At 35.1% G+C, this 27,894-nt stretch overlaps 1 protein-coding gene and 1 long non-coding RNA gene across 6 annotated transcripts in view; one reads left to right on the forward strand and one right to left on the reverse strand.

Moving 5' to 3' along the window:
* The window catches only part of KCNT2 (potassium sodium-activated channel subfamily T member 2), a 119,081-nt gene that overhangs the window by 75,922 nt on the left and 15,265 nt on the right, over positions 1-27,894 (reverse strand). For all 5 annotated transcript variants that reach the window (XM_027658496.1, XM_027658500.1, XM_027658499.1 and 2 more), the window contains exons 2-6: positions 13,368-13,447; positions 8,879-8,978; positions 6,679-6,738; positions 5,903-5,951; positions 3,960-4,019 (exon numbers count right to left, since the gene is read on the reverse strand). In XM_027658496.1, the coding sequence (XP_027514297.1) occupies positions 3,960-4,019; positions 5,903-5,951; positions 6,679-6,738; positions 8,879-8,978; positions 13,368-13,447 (349 nt within the window). The remainder of the gene's footprint in view (positions 1-3,959; positions 4,020-5,902; positions 5,952-6,678; positions 6,739-8,878; positions 8,979-13,367; positions 13,448-27,894) is intronic.
* On the forward strand, positions 237-4,292 carry LOC113954322. The gene is made up of 3 exons (XR_003530174.1): positions 237-270; positions 3,439-3,487; positions 4,237-4,292. It is a non-coding gene; the product is annotated as an uncharacterized LOC113954322 (long non-coding RNA).

Here is a 27,894-nt window from a genome sequence, read left to right on the forward strand (position 1 = left end):
CCTCACATAATTTTAAATTTATATTTTTACTAGAGCAATTCTCTGACTCCATATGCTAATATATTTCCTTGCTATGACCTAGTTAGTAAACTTAAATGAATTCTAATTGTGTTCACTAGTCAATGCATTCACTCAGCTAATGAAGAGCTTCATTAAATTAAGTTTTCATTTTTTTCAGAGAATAATAAGCTCTTGTTGTCTTCTATTGCTCTTTTAGGTACCTTGGAATCACACATAGACATCCCATCTCTACTTTTTCACTCTTTAAAAGTTAGTTTACTTTTATTTTTACATGCACACTTACAGATAAGGAGGTGATGTTCCTGTCCTAAGAAATTTATCTTTTTAATAATTCAGTGAATCTTCATACAAGTAACTGACTATCTTGCTGGCAAACTCTTTTATCTACAACTATTTCTACTTCTTTTTCTTGGAAGCCTCTAAAGCTTTAAAATCCTACATTGCAAGGCTTTAGCTTTTGATTGTGCCAATTTTTTTCTTATCATAATGTTTATTGACTTGGAACACTTTAAAACTAGAGACAAAGCCCCAGTACAGCATTAAGAGTTGCAGAGACATATGTGCAAAGGAAATGCTCTGCTCAGAAAATTTTACCATCAGATCAACTGCTTGAATTACCCCTATGCACATGTCACTGCCCTGTAGTCCATACTCATGTTTGTTATGGATGATGAGCCATGCTTTGTACATCCTTCTGATAGAAGTTTGTGGCAAAATATGCAAATATGTCATATTTTCCAAAGAAAAAATACCAGCTTTTCTCTTAATCTTTGATCATTAGCATTTGGTAGTCACATTAGCATGATAGTCACAGAGTTTTTATTACTCTTTATTACTCTTTTTCTTCCTCTTTAATACTGCTAATCCTGCTATTAAGATATTAATTTATTAAGTATTAAAAAGAGGAATGAAGATAGGTGAGGGAAAGATAGAAGTATTCTGCAGTGAGTCCTTCCTTCCTTTGCATTATCTTTACTCAGTATTTTTTCTCTGCCATTTGTTTTGGAGAGGGAAATAAGGAAAAAAATCTAGTGTTTAATATTTGAATTAGGACTACAACATCAAGTTCTATATTTCTGCCACAAACACTTCAGTACATTTCAGGGCTTTTTGGAACTTGATCTTGCTTACATGAAATTAGAGGTCTTCCCACATACTTCAATGAAACAGGGAGTAATCTCTTAAGTTGCTTACTGCTAGCAATAGGATAGGGATAATAGTACTTTTTTTCCACGTCTGAGCATTGGCTGTGGATGATTAAATGTTGGGATGAAAATCCATAGATTTAAAAAAGAAGGTAGTTGAACTTTAGTGACTTACAGCTTTACAAATGCTGTATATCAAGACTCCATCATAGGTAAAGCAATAACAATGCATGATATACCATGGCAGTATTACAAGAATTTGCAGTAGAGCATTACATTTTCAGTTGCAATAACATATTCTTTCCCGTTAAAATAACTATCTGATATAACCACTGAAAATTAAATACAAACTCCATAGCATATAAAATTCTTTTTCCATTTTTAAATTTTCACACCTGGAAAACATTGTACCTAAGAGGCAAGGATTGTCATCTTCCATGTAATTGTAATTGGTGGGAGTCAGATATACCAGTGAAATTATGAGGCTGTAAACTGAGGGGTTTTGGTAAGAATAATCAAGATAAAATCTAATTTTTCAAACTGATCCATTTCATAATTTCACTAATTTCTTTGTTTTTAATGTTAAGAGCTTTCTTCTTTGCATTATAGAGAAGAAATGTCACATAATTCACTTGTGCAGGCAAAATGCCTGTGTGGATGGGCTCCAGGTAATTAGGGATGCGTGCAGCTGTAAGATTCTGGCTTCCACATAAAAATGCATCATGTTGTCTGCAAATCTGCCTTTTGCAGTGAGAATGTGTGGTACTGCCAAAAGCAGCTAAGACTGCTTCTGCACAAGTGATAGGGTAGGATTGCCAGATGTCTGTGACAAGTTTTGACAATGGAGATTTCTGATGCAGACATCTTTCAGGGTTCTGGCCAAGGGCAAACCCTCATGTAGTGGTTTAAACTGTGAGAATGTAGATTGTAAACCATTCCTTCTTGGATCTAAGTGATCAGCACTATAACACAGTTCTACGTTCTTTGGATTCCTCCCCATATAAAGGCAATAACAAATGCAAATTCACTGTACAGTAGTAGCACTATACACTACTATCTCCTTGCTATTCTGCATGTTGAATCATTTCTCATATGTCATCAACCAGGTATCAGAAAGGTAAATTCCTTGGAGTATTCTCTTATTATTCTCTTGCTTTATTTATTTTAGAGGTTATTTGTGAAATCCTACTAATGTGCACATGAATACAAACACAGTCATCTCTTTCTTGTTGTTTTCTTCCTGGCTAATTCTCTGACTTACACCTAAATCGTAGAAGTCTTGAAAGTGCTGGCATAAAATAAGTAATCTGTCACAGATTTACATGAACCAAGACACCTTTGGTCACCCTGTGACCATGTCTTACAGTGGGTGAAAGCAGAGCCTTCTTGGCTTTGAGAGACTGCTGTAAAACTAAGAAAATAGGACCAGAGGCAAGAGGGTGTTTTGCATCAGGTGGATTGCAAAACTGCATTTCAGTACTTTTATTGTTCCTTAGATTAGTCCTTAGATAAAAATCCTCCCCTTATGGGGCGTGGAAATACAGCCATGATAAAATTGCCTTAACTTCTGTGACAGGTATATGCAGCAAATCAGGGCAGCAGAGCTTTACATCCATCACACTCTAGTAAGTGACTTCTCATGGAAGCTGACTTGCCAGTATTTCTCTCATCTTCTCTGCTCACTGAAATTGGTGCAGATCACAAGCAGAATGGATAAGGATAAAATGCTGCCCAATAAACTTAGGAACAGTACAAATCATGATTGCCCTTTACTATTTTGCCACTAGGCATGTAAATTTTGGATAGTTTCTGCCTATAATTGATTTGCATTTGTAACCACCAACTCCTAAATAATACGTGCTCCAAGGATTAAGAAGAATAATTTTTAGACAGCTTCTTAGCATTATTGGGCACTAAAGGAAACATTTATGGCATAATCACTTGATAAGCAAACTAAAGAACAAGTCTCTAAATTCAGTGGTGGCTCTGATAGCTACTGAATGTCAGTAATATGAAAAATAATAATAAAAAAAGATGATGCTCCAAGATATTTTCAGCTTTAGAAACTAAATCTTTTTGTATTTTCTTTGAAAAATGATTTTAAATGATTTTAGTACTTTTCTCCTGAAGGTACTAAAAATGCAGAGAACCTAAAACTCACTAGGATAGAGCATATGAAAATGAAATTATGAAAACTGAATAAAAACATTGGAAAAACATAAAAGAGAATGCAAATACAAAAACACATCGTATTCACTTCAAATGGTTTCAGGGCATTTTGCAAAGATGTTCCAGTAGCATCAGCGAGATGGATAACACAAGTATGTAGATATCCATATTATTTTTTTTTTAAAGTACTAGTTTTTTGGTGTGCAGTTTTAGAGGCCTGAGACTTGAGTTATACATACTGAGTAGCTGCAGCTTTGACATCAATGGGAATCATGTGCAATGCATTATGGATAGACAGAAAAAAACGTGTAACTGAAAAATCAGTATCAAAGAATAAAGATCACTTCAGAGAATGTGTTTTTAAATTACAGTGTGCCAGTGGACAATGGAAAATAAGGAAAATTTAATTTCTGACTTAATTTCTGACGCTCTAGATATTAGAGTTTGCTCATAAATTTAGGAAACAGGGCTTCCTGTGACAATATCCATCCTCTAGAAGTGTGTTTTTCTCAACTTTTTGCTTGTTCATCAGTGTGGGCACAGGTACATGAACTTTATACTGAGACATTTAACTTAGTTACTTTTTGTAATGAATTATGCCTAAGAGAAACTAAAAGTACTTACCTTGTAGCTTAGATAACTTAGCAGTAGAGTTTCAAAGAGACTTATTACAGCCACAGACACCTTCAGTGAAGTGAAAAAATATGAGTATTAATACTGGCTTCTATAGAATATATGCTATTAAGCATTACAATGAAAATAAAAGATAATATAAAACAGCTTTTCTGTGTATCCTCTGAAAACATCTCAGCTAACAGCATTTAGCATGAAGCTTAGATATTGTTATTTTTCTGAGTAAAGCACAGGCTACATCAAATGAGTTCCATTTCTCTTCTCCAAGTACAGCACTCCAGAGATCCAGCAGCATGGCCTTTCCACAGTGTTCAGAGAGCTGCATACACAGTCTGTCAGATTGTTTCTCAAGTTTCTCAAGTTTCATTTGTCTGTTCCTAAAAGGTAGCAAGACCTTTTCACAGAACAGAGAAAGAGAAGAAGGAAGCTGTATAAAATGGAAGCCAGTCACGTCTTTACTTTCCTGTGAAGATGTTATAAATGTGTGGAAAAGCAAACATTCTTCTTACTGTATATAATTCAGAAAGTTGAAAAATTATAAAGATGAATCATTATTGATTTTAATATTTAAATGCAGCTGAGATCAACTTACCAGCCTTCACTTGACTATATATTATTAGTATATGTATTATGTAATTTAAAAATATTTAAATAGTCAAATATGAAAATAGTAAAAAAAATATTTAGAGCTTCAGAGATATTAAATAACTATAAAACTTATTTGTATAGCAGGTATTTGTATTTTAATGCGTATTGTGGGAATATTCTATCAAGATGTACAAATTTAGCTGAAGCATTAAGCCTCAGGATTTCTCATTTTAAATTAATGCTCACTAATACTGAAAATTTGGAGGAGTGCACTATTTGCACTCACAATATCATTAGCTGGAGTTAAAAAAGATGCTATGGATTGGAAAATTATTAATATATCCAATCAAAGTAGATCAGTTTCTCCAAGTGATTATTACTGTTTTATATAAACTCAGGTTATATTTTCCAATAAAAAATAAATCTTTTTTTGCAACTGTTGTACATAATCTATTAGGAATGCATGTGTATTTACACATGCATACACATAAACATAGGTATAAATTCCTCTTTATCAAATAAAGTTACTAGAATAAGACTATTCATAAGCAAATAAATATCTCAGTGTATTTTAATTAAATTTTACAGTAATCTGAATGTGTAGGTCAAAAATGATTCAAACTGTGCATACTCTAAGCAAGGAATTGAAAGATATTTTCATTAAGAGATTCTTCCCTTAGAAAAATTGTGTATTATAGAGGTACAAATTATCATAATGGCATTGCACCAATCATGGTGAAAGAATATAATGGGGTATATTCCAGAAACTTAATTAATTCTTAGTAGAAAAACACATTTCACAGGGAGAATTCCAACAGCACTGTCCTCAAGTTAAAAAAAAAAAAGTGTTCCCAAAATGAGCAGGCCTCAGGACACTGAGGATTGAACCACAAACTTCATGACATCTCCCACAAAGTACTGATGTTGTGCCTCTTTTGTGACATACCCCTCTACACTTGTAAGCTTCTATATTATGGAGTAATTTTAGGTATCTAGTGTATCTAACAAGGAAGTCCATGAAGCATGTCAAAGGCTACTCATAAGCAAATATGAAATTTAAACTCATCACTAGAGTAAACAGTGACTACACTTCTTGACTCAACAGAGCTTGATAATTCTAAGAGAAAGACCATCTAATTCTACTTTTTTAATAAGCTTCAATACATTGTAAATATATTGTAAAGGCATATAAATTCAAATCAGTTAGATAAGCTTATTTTTTGCTGTACTTGGTGTTCAAGTAGATTTCCTTGCTAATATCAACTTTAACATTGCTACAATGCTATCAATCAATATAATCTACAGTTTTTAAATGGAAATCATTGAATTGGTCATTTACATATTACCTGTAATCCCCATAAAGGTAAGCTTCGGTTCACCCAAATAATGGGAGACCTGTTCATTAAAATAAGAAAATAAACATGAAATTAATCAAAATCTGGTATTTTGAACAAAAAAGAAAAAAAAAGCTGTACACGTGACTGGAAATTAGAGCAGCCTTATTTAAAAATATTCTCAGTAATAAAAACCTCAAATCAGTAGTTATCTACTGAGTATCCACATTGCTTATATTTCTAACCCAGAGCCAATCATTAGGTTCCCTGTTGGAAATTGGCAATCCTTTTGTGTGAACTTTTTGCTCTGTGTAATGGTATAATGGTATAAATGGTATCTAACTCTCAGGGGTCGTGGTATCTTGGAAAAATCATGTTGTCTTAGTATTTACTAGTCCCAATGCTAATAGGCACTTGGTACAGTACCCACTGGAATGTGACACACTCAATGGCATGATACTTTACTGTCAGCCATTTGCTGCTAATCAGAACTGTTTTTTAAATAAGGACATCCATTCTTTTTCTGCAAGGTATAAGCATCAGATCTCACAGGAGCATCCAGTCCAGCAGGTCACTTATGCAATCAGTGCATAAGTGCATAATAATAATTACAATATTAAAGGCAGCTTTGAACAGTCAGAAACACAATTGCTTGAGAGTTACAGAAACATCACTATTATATGTTAACATGTCACCATTCCAGATGGAAATGGATTTGTCTTCCTGTTTTCCTCCCCTTCCCACCATTATGCAGACTTTTGGTTTGCTTTTGTAAATTAGGAACTTACCAATCAATTGTTCCAGGTGTGTAGTTTTGGTTGGTGGAACAACTCCGATTTAATTCCTTACTGATGTTGTCATACCATCCATGCAAAGTCCAAATCCATTAGCAAATGTATTTGGGAACACAGTCATAAAAACATATGGGAGGAAAGGGATATTAATTACATTATTAAATATTCTATAAAATACATACTATAGTTTGAAATTCTAGGCAATGGATACAAACGTTTTTAAAAGTAAAGCAGCTTTTAGAAAGAACAACTGTATGTGCTCCGCATCTATAGATAAAGGACTATGAAACATTTCAGGTTACATTTTTTAAAGATTTGTCTTCAAATATGTTCTAATTTACAAACAAAACAACTGAAATTATACTTTGTAAAGCTAAACCAAGTATACAATATATACTGAAGATCAAGAGATACTAGAAAACCTATCACATGGGTAGGCTGTGATAGAAAGAGCACATATACCTGCCACACTCTCAGCAGGAAAGGCTGCAGCAAACTCCACTTGATATCCTCTTTTGAGGATGTGAGGAGGGCCGGATATTAATGCAGCAGTAATTCAAGTACAAAATTACTGATACCCAATTAAAAAAAAAAATTGGCTGCTATACACATATGAGGTTAACTTGCCCTGAATTGCTGGAACAAATCCTCCTCTCAAATGGTCATGTGAGGAAGTGGGAATATATATTTCTCTAAACAGGAAAAATATCCTTGCTTATACTTGGCAAGCAAGGTCAGTAAAAAAGAAAGGGATCTGTAGACCACAGATTAGCAACAACTGTGTTTTTATCAACTATCAGTGGACAGGTGGTAAATTGTATCCATTAATAAGGATGCTTTATGCTTTAAGCTCTTTCCCGTACCACCTGCTGTGCCTGAAGGAGTAAATGAAATCTACCAACTTGTGCAGGCATTTCTGAAAAACAGGAAATAAATCTGATGAGAAGCATTCCTCCTGGATTTGTCACTTTAAAAAGAACAAGGCAAAAATGTTTTCTGTGGCCACAATCTCGGCACGCTGAGTAGTTTCTTTCACTGGGCTGTGATGCAATATCTAGGAATTTTTTCTTTCATATTACCAATTTTTAAGAATGCATCCAAGTGGTAGTTTTGGTATCAAGCCCTCAGTATCTCTATGGATAAAACCATTAATATTAATGGGGTAAAATTTTGGCACAGGGCTAGGGTTTGTCTGGCACAGCTTCTAGGACTGAGGTCTTAGTGAGCATGCAGAAGGACTTGTCTGAAACTTCTGAGCCAGACAAATGTTATTCAGAGACAGAACAAACTAACTAGTCTCCTAAATGTACCACAACACAATATAAGGGAATAACATCTATAGAAAATATAAATACAGTCTCTAGCTGGTGAATTGTTAAATATTTAGTTTGCAGGAACAAACATGTTAGGAAAGGTGTGAGGAATTCAGCAGTCTGTAGATGACTATGAATATGCGTCTTTACCTATAAACACAAAAATATCAAAGTATATCTGTGGCAGTACTGATGCTCTAACCTGTCCAGCATACCCAGACATCACCTGCAGTATAACATACTCATCTGGGCTCACGAGAGGTCTCATGAAAAAAGAATAGCAGCATGCCAGAAACTATGATTAGATGTGAACTTTTAAGTCCCTGAGTTGCTGTGCTTAATATGCCTACATTTCTAAGGATGGATTTTCTCTTCTCCATCACTGTGAAAAATTTTGCAAAAACTTCACAGCTTATTTCCACCCTCCATTTCCTCTCATTGAAGAGACATTCTAAGAAACATGTAAAGTAAAAAACCAGGTTTTTGAAGGTCTTGTTTTTCAGGGAGACTTTTTCATGACCCTGAAGTAAAATCCTAAAAGAACTGTTACATAAACTAGCCATCAGATATTTGCAATTTTACATAGAAATGTTATGTAATAATGCAACCAAAATATATATGTTTGCACAATTATATCTGATGCACAGTATCTAAGCAGAGAGCCAGGATTATTTTAGCAGTAAAGTGAAAAAATTGTATTGTTATTTTAATTCTTATTTCCATTTACAGTGTAAGACTAGCTTTATAATTCATTCAAGATATCTGTAAGACATAAAACCAAATCCCTGTTGACAGAATATCAAGTATGTATTTGTTAATTTATTTCTTATAATTTAAACAATGCTTTAAGAGTAGAAGTGAGAAAAAACCTCAAACATTACCATCCAAGTCCTTGTGTAGGATCATCCAGGAGCACACGAACTATGTATAAGAAACAGCTTAGTAGCTTGAGAGAGAAATTGAATAATCGTATTCTCAGACCTATTTTGAAGACAAAAGAAAATAATGAAATAAATCCAGGTATTTAAACCCACCTTTAAGGTAAAACTAAAAGGAACTGGAATAGTCATGGGGTAACAAAGCAAAGGTCCATTTAGCCAGTCACCTGTCCCTGACAATTGGCACATCACATGGAGGAATGTAAGAATAGACATGTTGGATACACAAATAGTGCACTTTTCCATCCTCCAGAAATCTCAGTCAGTTTTAACGTAAATAACTGCTCAGTCATTTGTTTGAAAACTACTCTATGCCATTCATCTTTATTGATGCCATTTTTGGGCCTTTGGTAGTTTTAAAAGTCCATCTTCTTGAAAGGGGAACGAGAACTAGATAATGCTTTTTGAGATGCAAGATACAGCAACATGAAGAAAACATACTTTCAGCCATCGACAGAGGATATACAATGGAAAGTATTTAAATATTAATATCTGAAAGTCCTCATGCAGTAGCTTCACATACAGAATATATTAATTCTACTCCAACTTTTATTTAACTGTAGTTATTTAATGTTGAAGTTGAATCGTTATGCATTCAAGAATCAGGACATCTGAAAGTCATGCTGAATGCACAACTGAACTGAATCAACAACTTGTTCTACAGACCATGTGAATATTGAAATGTTCTAGCTGAAAGGATATATCACAAATACTATCACAAAATATTACAGTACTTCCCACAAACATAGGTCTACTGCACAAAGACAGGATTTTCCTTTAAAGGGATCCACATGGACACTTATTCCTATCACACGGGCTCATTGGAGACATTTTTCTGCTACAGTGGAACTTCACTGTAATTTTATGCAATTTTGCAGTAATTAGAGGATTAGAGTTTAAATTTTCAGTATTGCTATTAAATTCAATAGACTTTTTTGATAGTGTAAATATTTGCATCTGACTCTTAGTTTTAAGCTATCATTCACTAATTAAGTTAAAACTGTTAGCTGACTAATGTTAAATGGGTGGAGATCACTTTAAGCATTAATTGTTTTTTTCAGTCTTGTGGACTGAGAGTCCACTTCTGCACAGCTGAACCCTTCTGCCCAAAGCAGAATACTGTTGACTGAGCCTTACCCAGATGTGACTACACTTGCACCTAGTCATAGTAAGGACAGTATGCTTTATTGTTGTCCTGCAAATACTTCAGCAGGTCTGCTGAACTCAATACAATTACTTATGTGTGTATAAATTCCCTTTTAAGAAAAAAATCATAATTATATTACATTTTTTTTTTATTTTACTCGGTTTTAAGTTCAAAATCAGCACCCTACAGGTAAAACTGATAAATCACTTTTTATATCTACTGGTTCCTTTCCCTTTAAAACTTAAATCTGCTACAACCACAGAAAAATAGAAAATATAGAGTCTTAAGTATACTACCATGCAATTGCTGGAAGAAATCTCACAGTTTATTATACAAAACTCCTTACTATTTTTAACTGTGAAGTTGCAGTCATCACATTAGAACTGCATGGATTTTTATTGCATCTTCATTCTAGGGGTTAAAATCCCGTGGACCATGAGAAGTCCCACAGCTGTTACTGGTAATTTGATTTGAGAACATTAACCTAATGATTCGTGCTGTCCTATCAAGAGTAATTAGCCACAGGCAATTTATTCCCCAACAGTGAAGGGAGTGAAGTAGTAAGTGGAACGGGAGGCTGCATGAAGGAAGGAAGGAAGGAAGGAAGTAATGTGTGTAAGGTGTTGTCATCCTGTTATTTGACTTGGAGAGCTCTATGATCCTTGTTTGCAGCTTTTTTTGAACTGTTGGTGAAGAAAACGTGAGTTGTTTGTTTGTCCTAACCCTTTTGTGGAAGCCTGTTGGAGTATGAATGGTTGCCATAACAACTATGCTATTACAACTAGAAAAGCAGATAATGTTTAAAAAATAAAAAACAAAACCTAACAAACAAAAAAAGCCTATCAGGAATTCTTTTCCTCGCCAATTTTGTGTTGTTTAACTTTCTTTGATGAGTACAGAAGTCCATTGTTTTTCTTCTGGTTTTTTTCTCTGTGAACGTTAATCTTGGGGTGAAACACTTATTTTCTACACTGGTTTCTAATCATCATTTGAAATTTCATGTTGGTTTAAATGCCAAAAGCAAATAGTGCTTTTCTGATTAAAAAATACATCAGTACAAGGGACCTATGTTCCTGCTTGCTGCCTTAAATTCTTAACCCTCAAACCTTAGTTCTGATAGATTTACAACTCAGGCTTTGGATATCTTCATAGCCATGGCTGTTCCCAGAATGTGAGGCAGGGTTTTCACACTAGACATGCTTTTATCTCAGGGTTCTGGTCAGTGTCCATCTCGAGTGCATATCATGGCTGGGGTTATATATAAAGTAGGGCAATAGTATAGGTCCTGTACCTTGATCGGGTCAGTTATTAAAACACAAATATGAAAGAACAGGCTTCAAGTCTGTACTGATTCAGAAGGTCATCTCTCCTAGTTCTGTTTGCCTTAGCCTTTAGAAACAGAGTGTGCTGGCAGACGGAGCACATGTAGTTACCCTTGCTAAAGTTTTGGGAATTAGTGTAGGACTGATAAAAGTATTTTTTGTCCAGTAGAAATCTTCTGTAGCCTCATAGTTGGGGACATCACATGTGAGTTGGAAGCAAAGCGTGTGTTCCACTGTCGTGGAGATCTAGGATTTCAAATGTGGCAAGGAGGGGGATGATCACCAGAGAAGGCATCTAAAATAGATTTTCAGTTATTATTCTGTTACAAAGGAAGCATTTCATATGTCTGTTTGCTTGCTGTCTATTTTTGTTCTCTATTTCACATGCTGTTACCATGGTCTGCTTGACTTAATTTCTTTTTCTTCATTCACAGCCAGATTTTTCAAGTAGCAGGGTCATTTGCACAGAATATCTCTGTATTTTGACATGGGTGCCAGAAACTTGTATTCAGCTACATCAATCATATACTGTTATTCAGTTATTTGTTTTTTAATGAGAATGTAATTTCACTGTGTCTATGTGACCAAGTTATTACATACTCTTGTTTTCTTTAAAAGAAGAATTGATAATAACAATTCAAAATCTATTTGTTTTGTGAACTAAATATACCTATGTCAAATCTTAATGTTTCCTGCTTGGTTTGAACAAGTATTTGCTGTTTTTGCAGGCATTCACTAGTTCTGACTGTGACTTTCACTTTTGTTATAAACTCTTGCTGCTTTCCTTGCAAGCATTTTTGGAGATTAATTGTCAGATTTAGAGAGCTCATCTAAACAGAGTGATAGAGGCACCAGATGAGAATTTTACAATCACCTTCCATTATTCCTCTTTCATGAGTCACTAATACATTTCTGGGTTTTAGCAAAATCATCTCAGTAGCAGCTGGCTTTAGGAGTTGGGCCAAAATATACTGTCAATAATTTATATCCCAGTGATGGTTATCTTTTATTCCCTCTTTACTGAATTGAAACTTCACTTATTTTTTCCCTTTGAGACTTATTTTAGGCTGTGATAATGCAGTGTGTGATCTTGGCAAGTACAAGCAAGTCATACAAATACGTCATCTTTCTCTTTTTTTTCATACATTATTTGAACTTGGTTAGACATTTGCTTGCAGAAGATTGAGTGAAAGCTAAGTTGACATTAGACATAGAAGAAGGCTTGTTTTATCAGTTTAAACCAGAAAAATAATGAATAAAACAGCTGATATTTCTAGCTACTGGCCTGTATGTGATTTAGATGAGAACAGTATTCTGTAGAAAACTCATATAAATTCTAGAATTGACTGCTCTGACTGACAAAACCACTTGATATTAAGCAAAAACTGTTTGGTGAACATGTTTAGTTTGGTTTAGTCATACTATCTGAAAAATTGCTGATACTAGTGACAGTTTTCTCAATGACAGCACGTACATCTTTAATTTGTGAAGGAAGGGTTTCAGTGCTCTCACCAAATACAGAGTAAGATCTAATATCTTTGCTTATCAGCTCCCTCATGCTGCTGGGCAATAGATTCCTCCAGTGTCAAGGGAGGATTGAATGAGTTCACTTCAATGAGTGGCAGGTGACTATGTCAGAAGCAGGTTTTTGGAGATTATATTTGGGGGGATTCTGGTTCTGAGTATTTGGACATGAAGTAAGATAAGCAGAAGGAGTGTTTGAACTTACTAATTCTGACTACTTTGTTTTGGGGATTGTTTTTTTTTTATTATTTTAATGTGTGTCTATGTAAGTGTAATAAATAATGCATTCCCTGTGGATGAAACTCCTGAAGCTTTCTTAAACCTGATTCTCCAACTAAAAACCAGCAATTAATTCCAAAGCCCATATTGTTGCCTTCAATTGAATTGGATTTTACTCAAAGTTTCACAAATATGCTTAACAATTCATGCAATTGCTTACTTGATCTTTGGTTTTTGATGAAGAAGAGCTTTAGTCTCTCTTTAAATGTATTTTCATTCATATAGAATTCAACCTGCACCCTGAAATATAAAAGGAAATATTAGAATTGGATATGAAAGATAATAAATTAATATTTCAAAGTAATTTGTTTCTCTATTTGTTCTCTATTCTTTATATAAAACTAGAGGAACATATAGAGTGTTCAGCCAAAAGCTCATTTGGCTTTGAATGACTCATGTTAAAAGATTTAAAAAACAAAACAACAACAAAAAAAACCCCATCAACAAACAAAAACCTCTTTGCTTATCCCCTTTACATGCAGAATCACTTTCATATTACTTGGACAGTATATACTGCAAAATAAGAAGAATCTATGCTTTTGGTATTTTCACTGGATGACTGTTCTCAAATTTCCATCTTGGTAGGGAAGATTTCCTTGATGTTCAGGTTAAGCCTTCCATCTCAGTGTAACTCCCTTCCTATAAAACTGAGATTTTAATGATTCTTCTTTTTTCTGCCTTGTTCACTTCTCTGTTAAGCATTCATGTCTCTGTTCACTTGTTTGTGTTCACCTTTAATCAAATGTTCATGCACTGAACAAACTGCTCTCTCTGAACTTTGTTTTTGTCACAATAAAATACTGAGATCCAAAAGCAAAATTATGGTGCAATCTCCCAATATTGTACAGAAAATAACTCCCCTCCTGATTATACTACAGTAACATCTTTTTTTTTCCTCCATTCCCCTCAGATCTGCCAGGATGCATTTCATCTTTCTGTCACTCAATTCAGTCTGAGTACAACTCATGCAATAGTTATACAGACTAGAAGAGAAAACTGTTGCAGGGACTGGCAAGGGAAGCAGGTGTGCATTAGTTGTATAGAAAAACTTTGGCTATTCCAGAGTTGTGGAGGGGTACTGCTCGCTGTAGGATGAGTGCATCATTAGTCTCGTTTTCATGAAGCCCCCACTCTACCCAACTTACTGAATCTCCCTCACCAGCCCAGTTCTCCTCCAGCAATGAATCTCTACTGTGGCACAATTTCTGTCTCTCCTTGAGAAGTCAGTCCTGCGTTTGAGAACTGTTCTGTTATTGCTAAAGAGTAAAGTGACATCACACAAGTGACCCTTACGTCTCACTTCTTCTATATATTATCATTTGTTGCACAACTGCATATACTTTTTTCTGTTGGTAAGCGTGCTTGAACTTTATTTCAGCAGTCTTTCTTCAGATAAGTGTACTTCAATTACTTATTTATATATGTACTGTCATATTTTTCTAGCACGATCCTGACTTTAGTTTTTCCCTTCTTGCATGTGAAGCCTATGCTGAAACAATTTTTGTATAATCTAGTTACCTACAGTGTCTCTCTTCCCCTCAAGTATTTGTCTATACCATATATTTCTGTACACTTACGGAACTGGAGGATTATTTATGGTATATGGGCCGAGAATGGGTGCAGTCACAGCTAATGGGACCTTTTCTAAACTTCTGCTTATCACCAGAAATTTAGGCATAGAAGTTTGTTGGACAGGGTCATATAAAGAAGAGTCTGGTTCACTCAGTGAGGTTGGTTAATTTTAATTAGTCATTTACCTTTGGTTTGTTTTATTGTAGTGTTCCTTGTAGAATGGGTGATTACACTGCTTCCTATTCAGAGGAAGCAAAAACATAACCTTATTTTTAAGAATCTATATTTTCCAAGGTACTTACTGTCATTAATGCAGTGACAGTTTTAGTGGGAAACATCTTCCATGATTTGGCAGCTGCCACATGCTAAGTGTATATACTTAATCTTCAAGGATATATTTCAGTAGGTAAACAAAGTGGCACAAGCTATTGAAGTACAGGCTGTTATTAAAGGAGGCATAGTATTGGTGTTCTTTTTCTTCTTTTCTTTTTACACATTCTAAACTAATCTCTCAGATTTTTCTGTAGGAAAATTGCAGTAATCACTTATGAAAAAGCAACATGTTAACAGTGTGCCATGATTTAATGATAAAAAGGAAAGAGGATGTGGGAGCTAATCACCTTCCTATCACTACCATTATGAATTGCACTGATAGCCTTCTAACAGCTGTCTTTCTTTCCTAGTAACCTCTGCTCACACCAGACCGGGATTCCACAAAGTAACAGTTTCCATAGCAAAATGGATTACAAATACTGCTAATACCACTTCTGTGGCTCCTTCTCCCCTTGATTTTCTTTAGTTAAAATTGTAGTGGCCTTCCACATTTGCAGAAAATACACTGTCATGCACTTATAATCAATGTACTCTCGTTATACTCTGGCTACCAGACAGAGAATATTTCACTTTGTTTCTTGAAGGTTACTGTTTACGAAGTAACGCTAAGTGTGAATGGCTGAAGGAGCTATTGGCAAGGATAAGGACAGAAATCTCCACATATTGACTCTGCTTTTCATTTCTAGGGAGAACACTCATTCTACTTGAACACTTGTAATGTTTTAATGGTTAATATTTTACCTTGTGTATTTGCTCTTTTCTGTATTTTTCCCACTATGAAACGTAACCTAGGAGTACTTTGAGAACGTACCACAAATAACTTCTGATCCTCCACTGAAATATTAAGATCATTTCACAGCAGTAGAAGTGAAGGGCTTGAACAAGCTTTTTCTGGACTTAATTAGTACAAGGAAGTAAGTGAGTGAGTGAAATTGATTGTGACATAAAAAACATGATTACTCTATTGCAGGATAAGTGCTATCTGGAATTTGATTCCAAGCAAATGGTTTTGATGAAATGGCACACAAGCAGATCTGTGTGAAAGTGTATGTATATGCAGATCATCTGATGTAAAGAATAGATTTGGGTTTACTCTGCATTTATAGTGTAAGTAATTTAAAAGTGTAGTTTAAACAATTTGTGCTTCATGTTTATTATCTTCCTGTAAAAGACAGCTGTAGTACAGTCTACCCTAACCAAAGGAAATCAAGCTGAAGGATTAAAATGTTATCCCTTGATGATGGTTACAGGGACAGAAATTTTGATGAACATAAGGATTGTGTATGCAGTCAGTTAATCACTTCTGAATTTTTCTGTGCATGTAGTAGGCATTGAATATTCCATGAAATGCTGGGTTTGGAGGTTAAAGAACAGTTCTTATGCTTTACTGACTCTTGCTTCAGCTTTGTTGAAAATGCACAAATACCTGATATACCTGTGGCAAACCTGAAGTTATATGATCGTCTTGCGAACTCAGTGTGGTGGTCTTAATCTTCTAAAAATTAAATACCATTGATAGTAGTCTTTACTAGTTTAAAGCCAAAGAACAGTGATGTCAGTGGATCTTTCAAACTGTAAGAGGCATCTTGAAGTACCCAAAGTACAAGTATACTCTGCATTCTTATAATTCAGTTACGATGTAATTTGAGTAGAACATTTTAATGTAATACAAAGTATAGCAGAAAAATCCTAATTCAGGTCAGGGACACTAATGCAAAGCATTTCTGATGGCTGTAAAACACTGGGACCCATCTGTCTGCACTCTGGTTACTTAACTCATTTTGCCTGCATTTTTCCATTGCTATTTACAATGCCATTCTAACTCCGTAGCCACACTTCAGTAACAATATCGCCGTGCACCCTCAAATCCACAAATTATCCTTTTGTGCCAGAAAGCAGTAGATTTGGCAGATATAATCACTTCAAAAATGAAAGTATGAGTTGGATTTCTTGCTATGCGCACACCAAGAGCAGTAAATGTTTATGCTCACTATTTATTGATGTTGAAATGAAGAAAAGGCATTAACTGTACGAACAGATTCAATCTGGAGAAAAACTACATAAATTTATTTAAATCCATCTTTTTAGGACTATGCTGATGAAATCTAACTCTTGCAACATGGCCCTGCACTTTCTTAAAGATGATTCTAACGAGTGTAGAATAACTAAAACTGACAGGTCCTTTTCTGATGGGGAATTTATCAGTTTATTATGAATAACCCAATGAATATTTCCAAGATCTCTGCAGAACTGTGGTCGTGCAATATTTTCTTGCAGAGCCTTTATGATATCCAGCATTGAGAAAGTACGTGACAGAACACAGGTTCCACACTTTCTAACTGTAGTATGCAGGATTACCTAGTGTCTCTGATTTTCCCAAAACAAATACTTCTCTAAAACACTTCATGCAGTGCAAGTGTCTGTCTCAAATTTGAACTGTAGTGTCACAAAGACATGTTGGGTTATATTAATCCTTAGAGTGTGTGCTATAACATCTGCCCCTGGGCGTTTCTTCTGTTCTTTGCTTAAAAGCTCCCTTCTATATCAGTAAACCTGAGTTAATCTATCTAGTGACGTTTTTCCTGTCATATCTATATTCAATGGATTATGTAATTGGATGTTAACATAACTAATGGATTTACAGAGATCAGGTGTTACCAGTGTCACTGCAAAAATCCTCTGCATTAATGAAGTAAGGAATAGCATGAGCTGAGTTCAGCCCAATCACAAGTTATAGGAAAAGGATTAAGGATGCAAAAAACTCTCTAGAGCTTAGAACTGTATGTTGTGCTCAAATTCTTTTTATGTATTTTTCCCATAAGTGCTGCTTGTTTCACTTGAAACAATTCTGACAGTATAAGAAAACTGGCCAAACCGAATTTTTCAAGTTGCACAAAGTAAAATTTTGTACCTGCAATCAGAAGAAAACCCTTCTATGTAAAAGCAAACTTTTCCTTTACTGAACTGTTCAAAAGTCAATATGCTAAAAATTTCATCCCTGAATTGATTTTTTTCCTTACAATTTAAATAGTATAAGTATGTCTATATTTTTATGTATATAAACAGAAATGTATTTTAAAATCTGATTGTGAGACAGCTTCACGTCCCCTTTTATAATCAGTGGCCTCAGTTACATAAAACTGTCTTTGTGAAACCAATATAGGTCCACGGCAGCAATTTAATATTACAGCAGTAGAGACAGGAAATGACATTTATTTTTCAAACATCTCTGTGGAAAATATCTTCAGTTTTTCATTCCTTTGAGGGAAATATTTTTAAGGAAAATTGGTAGTATGCATGCTTTTCAATCAATTAATAATACTTTTTTTTAAAATCCCCCATTCATAGTCTTGCATATTAAAACAGGAAATTATTATCTCAGTCCTGGACTCATGAAAACCAGTGAGAAATTCACCATTCTCGTAATGGTGCAGTAATAAAAAATGAATTGACATTCTGTATTATTTGTCATTAGAACTTTTTTTAAGGAGAAAATACTATGAAGTTTTACTATGGGGAAAAGAAATCTCAGAGTAATCTCCCTCACACACTTGACTTTTTACTGCAAATATACTTTTCTGTTGCAAACTATTGCCTAAGGTGAGAAAGTTAATAAATCAAACATGAATGATGCATTAAGAAATAGGGCATTTGGAAGCTAAATTTTGAAAGAAAATCACTGAAGGAAGATATTTGATAAATTTAGTAAAACTTCTTTTAAAACTTTTTTTTTTCCCCAAAGCATACAAGGTAGGGAAATAGATATTTTCAAGTGATTTTATTGCATGTGAAAACAGCTCTTTTTAACTTCTGGGCAAAAATAATTCACATGTAGGATATATATACAGAACAGAGCTACTGCAGTGGAAATCCATTATGCAAGGCTTTTTTTATTGCTTAAGTCTGAATATCAAAGAACTCAGGAATGGGATATGCTTCATGAGTTTGATTCCAGGCACTGTTGTAAGTAGTTCTGCCAATTAACCAGACCTGAATAGCAAAAATGTTAATTTGTTGCCTTTTTTGTTGTTTTTTTTCTAATGGTGGCAACTACTTGTCAAAAAGAAACTTGAAACAAACTTGTTGAATATTAAGCATATTGTGATAACACCTTTCAGTCTCTGTCAGCCTGGATTTAACTCTGCATTAGAGCGTTAGGATCAAAGTACATAATAACACATTGCAACTACTTTTTTTTTTCCCTGTTCAAATTTTATTATCTGTTCATCTGGATGATTTCTCTGTTGCTTTCCTGAAATTAATTCTTCTGTACCAACTTTTCCCTTTGCCCTTCAACAAACATTTAAGTTCAGTTTTAAGGGAAAGGTTGCTTCGCTATGAAAGGCAAGGGGACAGTTGGTGATTCAGAAGTAACAAAACTTCATTAGGAGGAGGACAATTCACGTGTCTAAAATGCCCTGTTCCTCTGCATCACAACTGTATGTCCCTATCACTTGTGGATCTTCTAAAACAAAGGTTAGATGACAGATCCAGTCTATTCTTTGACTCTGATAGATGAGGCGTACACAGGGTCAAGCTTCTTGCCTTAGTACCCTGCACACATTGTACATATGAATTAGAAATTACTGTTCTTAGAGTAACAACACGCCTCAAGCTGTTGATTTAAATTTAAAGCATTTCTACTGCAGTATTTTAAAGCTAATCATTGCAAAGCTTTTATTTGAAGATATTTATTGATGCTTCCCAAAACTGTCTCCTTGTAATACTGCTCAGTAATTGTTACCTTAGTAAGATTCATATTCTCTCAAAAAAAAAGCCCCTTAATTATTTCCCCAAGTAGGCACACTTGTGTCTACACTGAAGGTAGTCTGCAGGGTCAGAGTTAGTTTTAGGAGTTTTAAAACCCTCCACCTATTTACCTTCTTGCCCCCAACCTCTTTCTTTGGTCCTCTGAGACCTTTCTCCTGCTACTGCATGCTCAGCCCAGAGTTTACCGTCCACAGTCCTCTCATTCCAACTCCTCCATCTTCCTCTTTTTCCATCCAAATTTTAAGAGTATTTCCAGTCCCTTCTTAAATAGTTCCTTTTCTCTAGTTCCTTTCAGAATTCACCCGTTCTTTCTTCCTCTAAGTACTACAGAATTTCACTATTTCACTTGAAAACATTGAGGAAATGGCACACTGTCCCACCTCTGTGGTGTTTTCCTTTGCTCTAATTCCTTACATGGACCTTTGCTTTTAACATGCCTTTACACTGTCACCATCTGGAATCTCAGGACTCTCTTTTTCTTCCTTTCCTGTCCTTTTCTGTTCTCTTTTGTTAACTTCCCTTCCTTCTGGTCTAAGTCTCATTCTCCTATTTTTACTTCTGCTTTTTATTTTGCAGGAAGAACTCATTCTCTCCCCTAAAACCACTACCTCTAACTCTCATGACAGTCAAAACAGAATGTATAGTCTTCTGTCTCTAGGTCTCCTTCCATGTTACTGGAAACAATTTCAGGGTTCTTTGTTACCGTAACAAGTGTCACTAATTTAGTGTTACCTCTGGCAACTTGTCCCTTTTCATCATCCATCTCCTCCTGTCACTGTATCTTTTAGCTTAATAGTAAAGCTAAAGGTCATTCCTCTCCTTCTAAATTTCTAGTGTAAAAAATCTTGGCCTGTGTGACAGGTACCTCTGAACTTCACTACTTTCAAAGTTGTTATTTCGTGACCTTGAGAAATCTGTCTTTTGAGATGCTTACCTTTCCTCTCAAATTATTTCATCAACTTTGTCTACTTCCAGTATTGCACATTAGGACAGCCCATAAATATCAAGGCTTTAATAAACATATTCGGCAGCACTGCATAAACTCTGTATGTGCCTCTTTTAATGTTGGTGCTATGGTCCTTAAAAGATACTACTTTCTCTAACCCAACAGAAACTTAATGGTGACCACTTATGGAAGTATCCACTGTGTGTTCAAAGTAAATGGATGCAAGTGATGGAATTGTGTCACTCCTACTTCAGCACTTACAATGTGATGTTATTTCTCTGTAGATTGTATTTTTCTATGTTTGGATTCAGTTTGCATGCTCCTCATTTAACAGTTTTCTCTTACAAAGCAAGCAGTAAACACTATGAGGGATATTGTCATGGAGATTAACCAGATAAAGATAGAAACAGGTGTTCAGATAAATAGCAGCCTTAAACACTTCTGGTAGATTTTGTCATAGAATAGAATATTAAATAAATAAAAATCTTAAAGACTCATTGCTTACTTTAGATATGGCAGTTCACAGGTCCACTGTCTAGTAACCACGGCAGTGTTGGATCAAGGTTTGGACTTGATGATCTCAGAGATCTTTTCCAACCTGGTTGATTCTATCATTCTCTGGTTTGGTCCTTTGCAAGTGACTCGAGTTAGTCTCTGATTAGCAGAGAAATTCAAATCTCTATTCACTTAAACTCTATTTCTAATTTGTAAGACAAATGTAACTGGCTGTTCTGTTACTGCTCTTCTGCAGGTTCTCTTTTACTTCTTATTTTTCAAGATTTCATCTTTGCAAAAACAGACAGTAGAACAAAGCTGAGAGCTGTCCGTACATAATATCCTCATAGATTAGATGGCTAATCTCAGTTTTATTTTTACTTAAAAAATAAGAAATTAAGATTTAGTTTTCTGAAAATGCAGCAGAAGGGAGAAGGAAAAAAGAACAGATGGATAAAAAAATCAAAAAAAAGGAAGAAAAAAACCTTTGTGGGTGAATTCCCAATCTGTCATTTTTTAAGTATCACATGACCAAGTGTAAAATATAATTTTAAATAGGACTCATTAATATGTTACCTGAAACACAGAGCCAGCTTCCAAGTACGTGATCCAACGCCTACTTAGATGAATGCAAATATTCTATTCACTTAGAGCTGAGTAAAATAATCAAATAGTAAAAATATGCAAACTAATTATTTTTCTATTGGTTTAAGTATTTAATTAGTATTTCTCTCCAAAAATGAAAGTAATTTTCTTCCTATTTCAATTGTACAATGTATTTTACATAAAAGTGGGAGGTCAATGTGACTCTTCTCCAATATAATTCCACAGCTTTTTATTGTCACCATCTTGTTTTATTATTACTTCTGCTTGATGACTTTTCTGCTTTTGTTCTTTTTTACTGTATTATGCTAGTTATACTTAGCAAACTTCAATTATAGCCAATTTATTCAGTGTTTCCTGAAAAAATTCACAGCATAGTTATATCAAGTCAGAAAAAGAATTTTTAAGGGTCTTTGTTTTTGTTTTTTTTTTTTCCAAACTGAAATACTGGGATTCAGTAAATTAATCTACATTTTTACCCATGACTTAGTAAACTATAGGGAAGCATTAAGTGCACCAAACTAAAAGGAAATAGAAGTTTATGAAAAGTGGTCTTAAATTATAGCATTCAGTATAAACAGATGAATTTACATGATTTCTGTATGGAGTCTTACTCACTGATTAACATTTCATAAGGAAAGAAGTTTCAGAAATGCAATGTTCTCAGTTCTAAGATAGAAATGTCAACATGTCATGTCAAAAACATTTTTCCCTCTGAAAAATTTTTTCAGTAAGATTTATTATATTTTATATTTCCTTTACTGTTCTTTAAGTAGAAAATATTTCTATTTTTTCCAAGGAAAATGCATTCATTAACCCAAAGTGTAGGTTTATTTTCATTTGAATTTTGGTACTACTTGGGATTTTTGACCTAATTAAAACAGAACATGCCTTCTATATTTCCTGTGATGTGATACTACCACGATGCCTCAGAATTTGAATCACAAGTCCCTCAAAAAATGTTATGTCTACTACAGAAATAGCCTTGCAGGTAAAATTCATCTCTAGTCAATGAAAATTTGGCACTCAGTCTACAACTCGCATGTGCCCATTCTGCAAAGGCAATCCAGGTACGAATTACATTTGCAGAAACAAGTCACAGCAAAGTAAGCTGTGAAATTCTTGAGACACTTGAACCTTCAAATATTTAGACCTTACTTCACCAGAATGAAGTTATTGCTAATTTTAGTCTCCAGTGAGATCATCTGCAGTCTGTATGGGCATCTCTATACCTGTGACACATCTTTGATTCCTTGATTATTTGACCTCTTGGCTGTTTCCTTCAGCAAAACTGTAGGATGTTTCTTCAGCTTAGGAGATGTGAAGGAAGGAAAGAGCTCAATTTTGCTTTCTGTTACCGCCTTTGCCACTTACTCCTTTCCTTCCAGCCCTAATCCTCACAACTTCCTCTTGCCACCCCCAGCTGTCACCACAGTTTGCTTTGTCACCTTCTAATCCCCTCCAGAGAAGGATATGATGAGTGTGGAATAAGTGCCAAGGCTGCTCTCCCTGTGCAGCAAACTCACTGAGAGCAGTTTATACAGCACGAAGAAGGCTGGCTGAGTCTTGTGCTACATGGAAGGTAAATCCTTGTACGCATCTAGGTAGCACTGTAAACATAAGTGTGCTTATTTATATAGGACTATCAAGTTAAAATTGTTGCACTTGCACAGAAATTGCCTGACAACTGTATTTGTCAGGTGCCTTACAGTGCAATGAAGTGTAAATAAAAGTCTGCCAGTCCAAATCACTATTGTAGTAGTAATCCGCAAAGACCAAACAATCACACTTATTATTTCTCCAGTAGTGTCTTTAAAAAAAAAAACCACCAAACCAAACAAACAACCCACCCAAAACAAACGAACCCTTCACAACTAAAATTAAAAACAAATGAAACCAAGAAAACCAAGAAATAATTGTTACAAAGGAGTCATAGACTCTACAATGAAGCTTAATCACAGCCTGGAGTAAGGGGTGGCCAAGCCTCACAATGTGGTAAATAAAAGCAGCTGCCCAGGTTTCCAGTGTCAGTAGTAGCAAGAACACAAAGCCAGAGGGCTCAGACTGGTGGAACAGAGGGGAGCTTAGTTTCCTTACTTCTGCAACCTGCAGAGGAGAGAAGAGCAGCCCTGAAAGGAGGAGAGACCCAAGCCTGGGGCTGTGGTTCGAGATTACTGTTAACTCACACTTTGGAGAAAGAGCTGCTGTCAGACCTGGCCATTCAGAGGTGTTTAGGACATGAGGCTAAGCCCAGACTGTGCTTCCAGGTCTAAGAGTTTCAGTTTGAACCAGATGCACTCTTTAATGTTGTGGTGTATGACTGACAAACTTGCAGTCAAGTGTATACACAACATGGAAAATATGTAAGTGTGTTCAGCATGGAGCCTTTTAGATTCAGGATCTCTGCAAGAGCAGCAAAATCATTAAGGAATTGTCAGCTGCATGGCTTCACTGAATCATGTTTGGTATTTATCAGCTTACTACTGGCTTTCAGGACAGTCATATAGGCAGTTTTTAGTTTATAGATGCAGTAGCTGTTTGATTTATGTTTGGAACTAGATAGTTGTTTCTATATGAACACATAGTTCATTGCTCTCAACAACGCAATTGCTTGCCAACTATCATTAAATATCTCGGTACTGACCAATAGATTTGCCTATTACCAGATCAACCACTGATATAGGTTTGTGTACAAACTAGATATAAACACAAAATCACTTATCTGTCAACCATGTAAAATAGGGTTGTGCTGACTGTTGGCAGACAGCAGTAGATACACTGTCAAGTTAGGATGTTGTTTATGACCAGTGGAAGAAGCTGCCATCTGTACAAGGAGGAGGGGAGTGTCTCTGCTCACCTCACCCTTACGAGGGGGTGACTTCTAGATTAGTCTGACTAGGACTTTGTTCTAATTGATGACTATTTATATTCTTTCTTTTGAGGAGAGAGTTTTCAACTGGATCACTTGGTTCATCAGACTTATCTTTATCACTGTGATTATTATACCTAATGAAAAAGCATAGCAGGTGTGAGCACTCTGGGATAGTGTAGAAGGCAGGACCTTAGTGCAGCTGCAGTGTTTGACCAACTTACAGTGATTAAAAAGTATCTCATTGTATTGGTGTAAAAGACAGCATGAATTTGATGCCACAAAGTTAAGGTACCAATTCTTTAGAAGCCTAGATACACAAAATACTGGTAAGAAAGGGTGGGTGGGGAAACGACATCCAACAGCTCTGGTCTAGGATTCTACAGTGTGTTGTTCAGGGAATTGCATTCATAAATGTGAATATAGGTACGTGGGGCTATGTTCGATTGAGTCTTTTTAAAAAATGATGGATTATGAAAAAAAATCTTATCTCTGTTTGGATGTTAGAGCTTCCAAATGGTCAGGTGATGCAGAATATATCACTTGTTTATTTGGTCATGCTAATAATCCTCCAGTCAAAGGACATTTCACAGACATAAGCTACTTCTGTCTAAGATGCTACAGATGTTTCTCTGCAACCTTTCCTTAATGACACTACCTGTATTAGGCTGTCTAATAACATTTTGTAAATGTCAACTAATACAAAAGTTCCAGAGCACATTTTAGCATTTCTGAACACAGCATCAGGACCACTTTGGTGTCACTGGGGAAATGCTGATTATTTGTTTCAATAATAACTATGTTGATGCTAAGAACAAAATTAGGATAATATGGAAATATGCATGGGAATGGGATGAGTGTTGATGGAGGGAAATGTTTGAAAAGGGGGTATACCAGAATGAAACTATATTAAAATAAGCAACAGTGTGTTACTTGCTCTGCTCTTACATTATTTTGTCTTATCACTTACCACTATCTGCTAAATAAATGACCAAACAGACCAGTTCAATCTGCTAAGTAACAGACTAAGTCTGCCTCAGTGCAGACACTCTTCAATTTTAAAAAAAACCTAATTGAGCAAAGAAAAGTATGGCTGGCAAAAAAAAAAAAAAAAGGATATTGTAAGAGCTTTCATCCTTTTAACAACGGCAGTTGGGAAACTTAGAATATTACATTTCAACTGTATAAATTTACACCATCAACTGAAACAGCATTATGTACTGCTAGCTTACTAAAATAAAGCATACTATAAATCCCTATTTCAATTTGTAGTGTTTATAAAATCAAAATTAATCTTTTTACATAGGCATAGGCAGAAATACAAGTCAGAAGATGCATAAACACAGTATTCCCAAAAGGAGGCTTTTACAGGTCATATTTTTGTGGTAAACTGATTCTAGAGAAGTAGCAGCTACCCACAGTCAGTAGGTGAATCCCCTGTCCTACCCTACCTCACAAACAAATATCTACACATGAAGCCTCTGTTCTGTCTAGAGGAAGGCTGTGTTCCATTTATTGCTGTAACCTTGTCTGTTTTTCCTTTATTCATTCTTCCATTTTCATGTTTGCTGACTTCAAATGTCTCTAAAAATCAAACAAACCTCAAAACACTCTAAAAGTGTCTCTCAAGTATCAGTCTTGTATATGTCTTCAGGATTAAGGGTAGTTCAGTACCCTGAATTCTTCATTGTTCGATTCATATTTGATGTACATATCCTGGTCCTGTGCTCCATCTACCTGCTGCACATTGCTTGGCTTCTGCCACATTCTTTTTGAAAGGGGAATCATATGCTGCTCTGTTTCTCTACAGTGCTTTTCTACAATGGCCTGACCTAGAATCAAGGTCTCTGGATTGTATCAAAACACAATTAGAAATAAAAATATGAGGCAAGTATTTATGAAGTTCAAAATTAGATTTTTTTACATCACAGTACTTTCCTTCCAAAGCTCTTTTGTTCCTCCCATTGTTCTCTTTCTGAACTCCTAAGAATGCCTTGTTTCAAAAATTAAATATAAGGTTCTCAAGGATACTATTCCATAGTAACTTACATTGGAGACCACCTAAATAGTTTAAAGGGACAGGAGGTAATGTTCAGTGTGGAGTGATTTCAGTTTCTGTGGAATTGCATACAGCCATGTTCCTAGCACAAGCATGTCCCCACAATTTCTAATTGGATGTGAACACCATGGTTATAATAGTCTCAGATACATGGTTAATGTTATTCAATAATATACTAATTCTGTTTATTTTTATATATTCCAGTCATCCTACTCCTAACACTGCTAAAATGTTAGGGAGTTTCCAGGCACAGAGTCCAGGCTACAATGCCAGATACTGAATTGACATATTTAGTAACCACAGTGTTACAGATAAGAGTAAAGTCAAATATAGCAGGTAAATAAAATTGTGGCAAAAGGCAAACTAAAATATTCTTATAATATACATTAAGAATGATAAAAATAAAGTACTAGTTAGCATTTCAGCAAAAGATGAAAAAAAGATTAAATGGCACCCATGCCACAATCTACAAGTTGGATTTAGCCTGGGAACAACCTAAGAATGAAGCGAATGACAGATATAAATAGACTATGAGCTGTAGCACTCTGCTCCATTATGAGATAATTGGAAGAGATAGATAAGGGGGAAGTCTGAAGTGAACATCATGTACTAAAATTTTTATAAGGCATTTGAAAAGGTTCTCTGGAGATTGATACTGAAGGTAAAAAAATCCAGTGCTCATATAAAGAAAAAGAAGTAAACAACCCAAAAAGTAAAATAAACATGTTATGATATAATGTGAAGTGAGTACCTATCCTCACAGAAGACATTTTCTTTTAAGAATGTACCATAAAAAATACTATTATGGCTACAGAAACATACCATTTTTTCACATTTTTAATATAATAAATCAGCTTGAAAGTCAAAGAGGAAAAGAATCTACTGAACAGGAAGATAACAACTTGAAAAATAATATATTACAAAATCCTTTGTCATAAAGGAACATACAGATAGAACAGAGAGACTTCTAATAGAATAAGCCAGATAACTTCTTTTTGAAGCAGAGGCTGGTTGCACCTATAAAGCAGAAGTAGGCTAAG

The sequence above is a fragment of the Corapipo altera genome, unplaced genomic scaffold, assembly GCF_003945725.1.
Source record: "Corapipo altera isolate COAL_440 unplaced genomic scaffold, ASM394572v1 79, whole genome shotgun sequence".
Taxonomy (NCBI): domain Eukaryota; kingdom Metazoa; phylum Chordata; class Aves; order Passeriformes; family Pipridae; genus Corapipo; species Corapipo altera.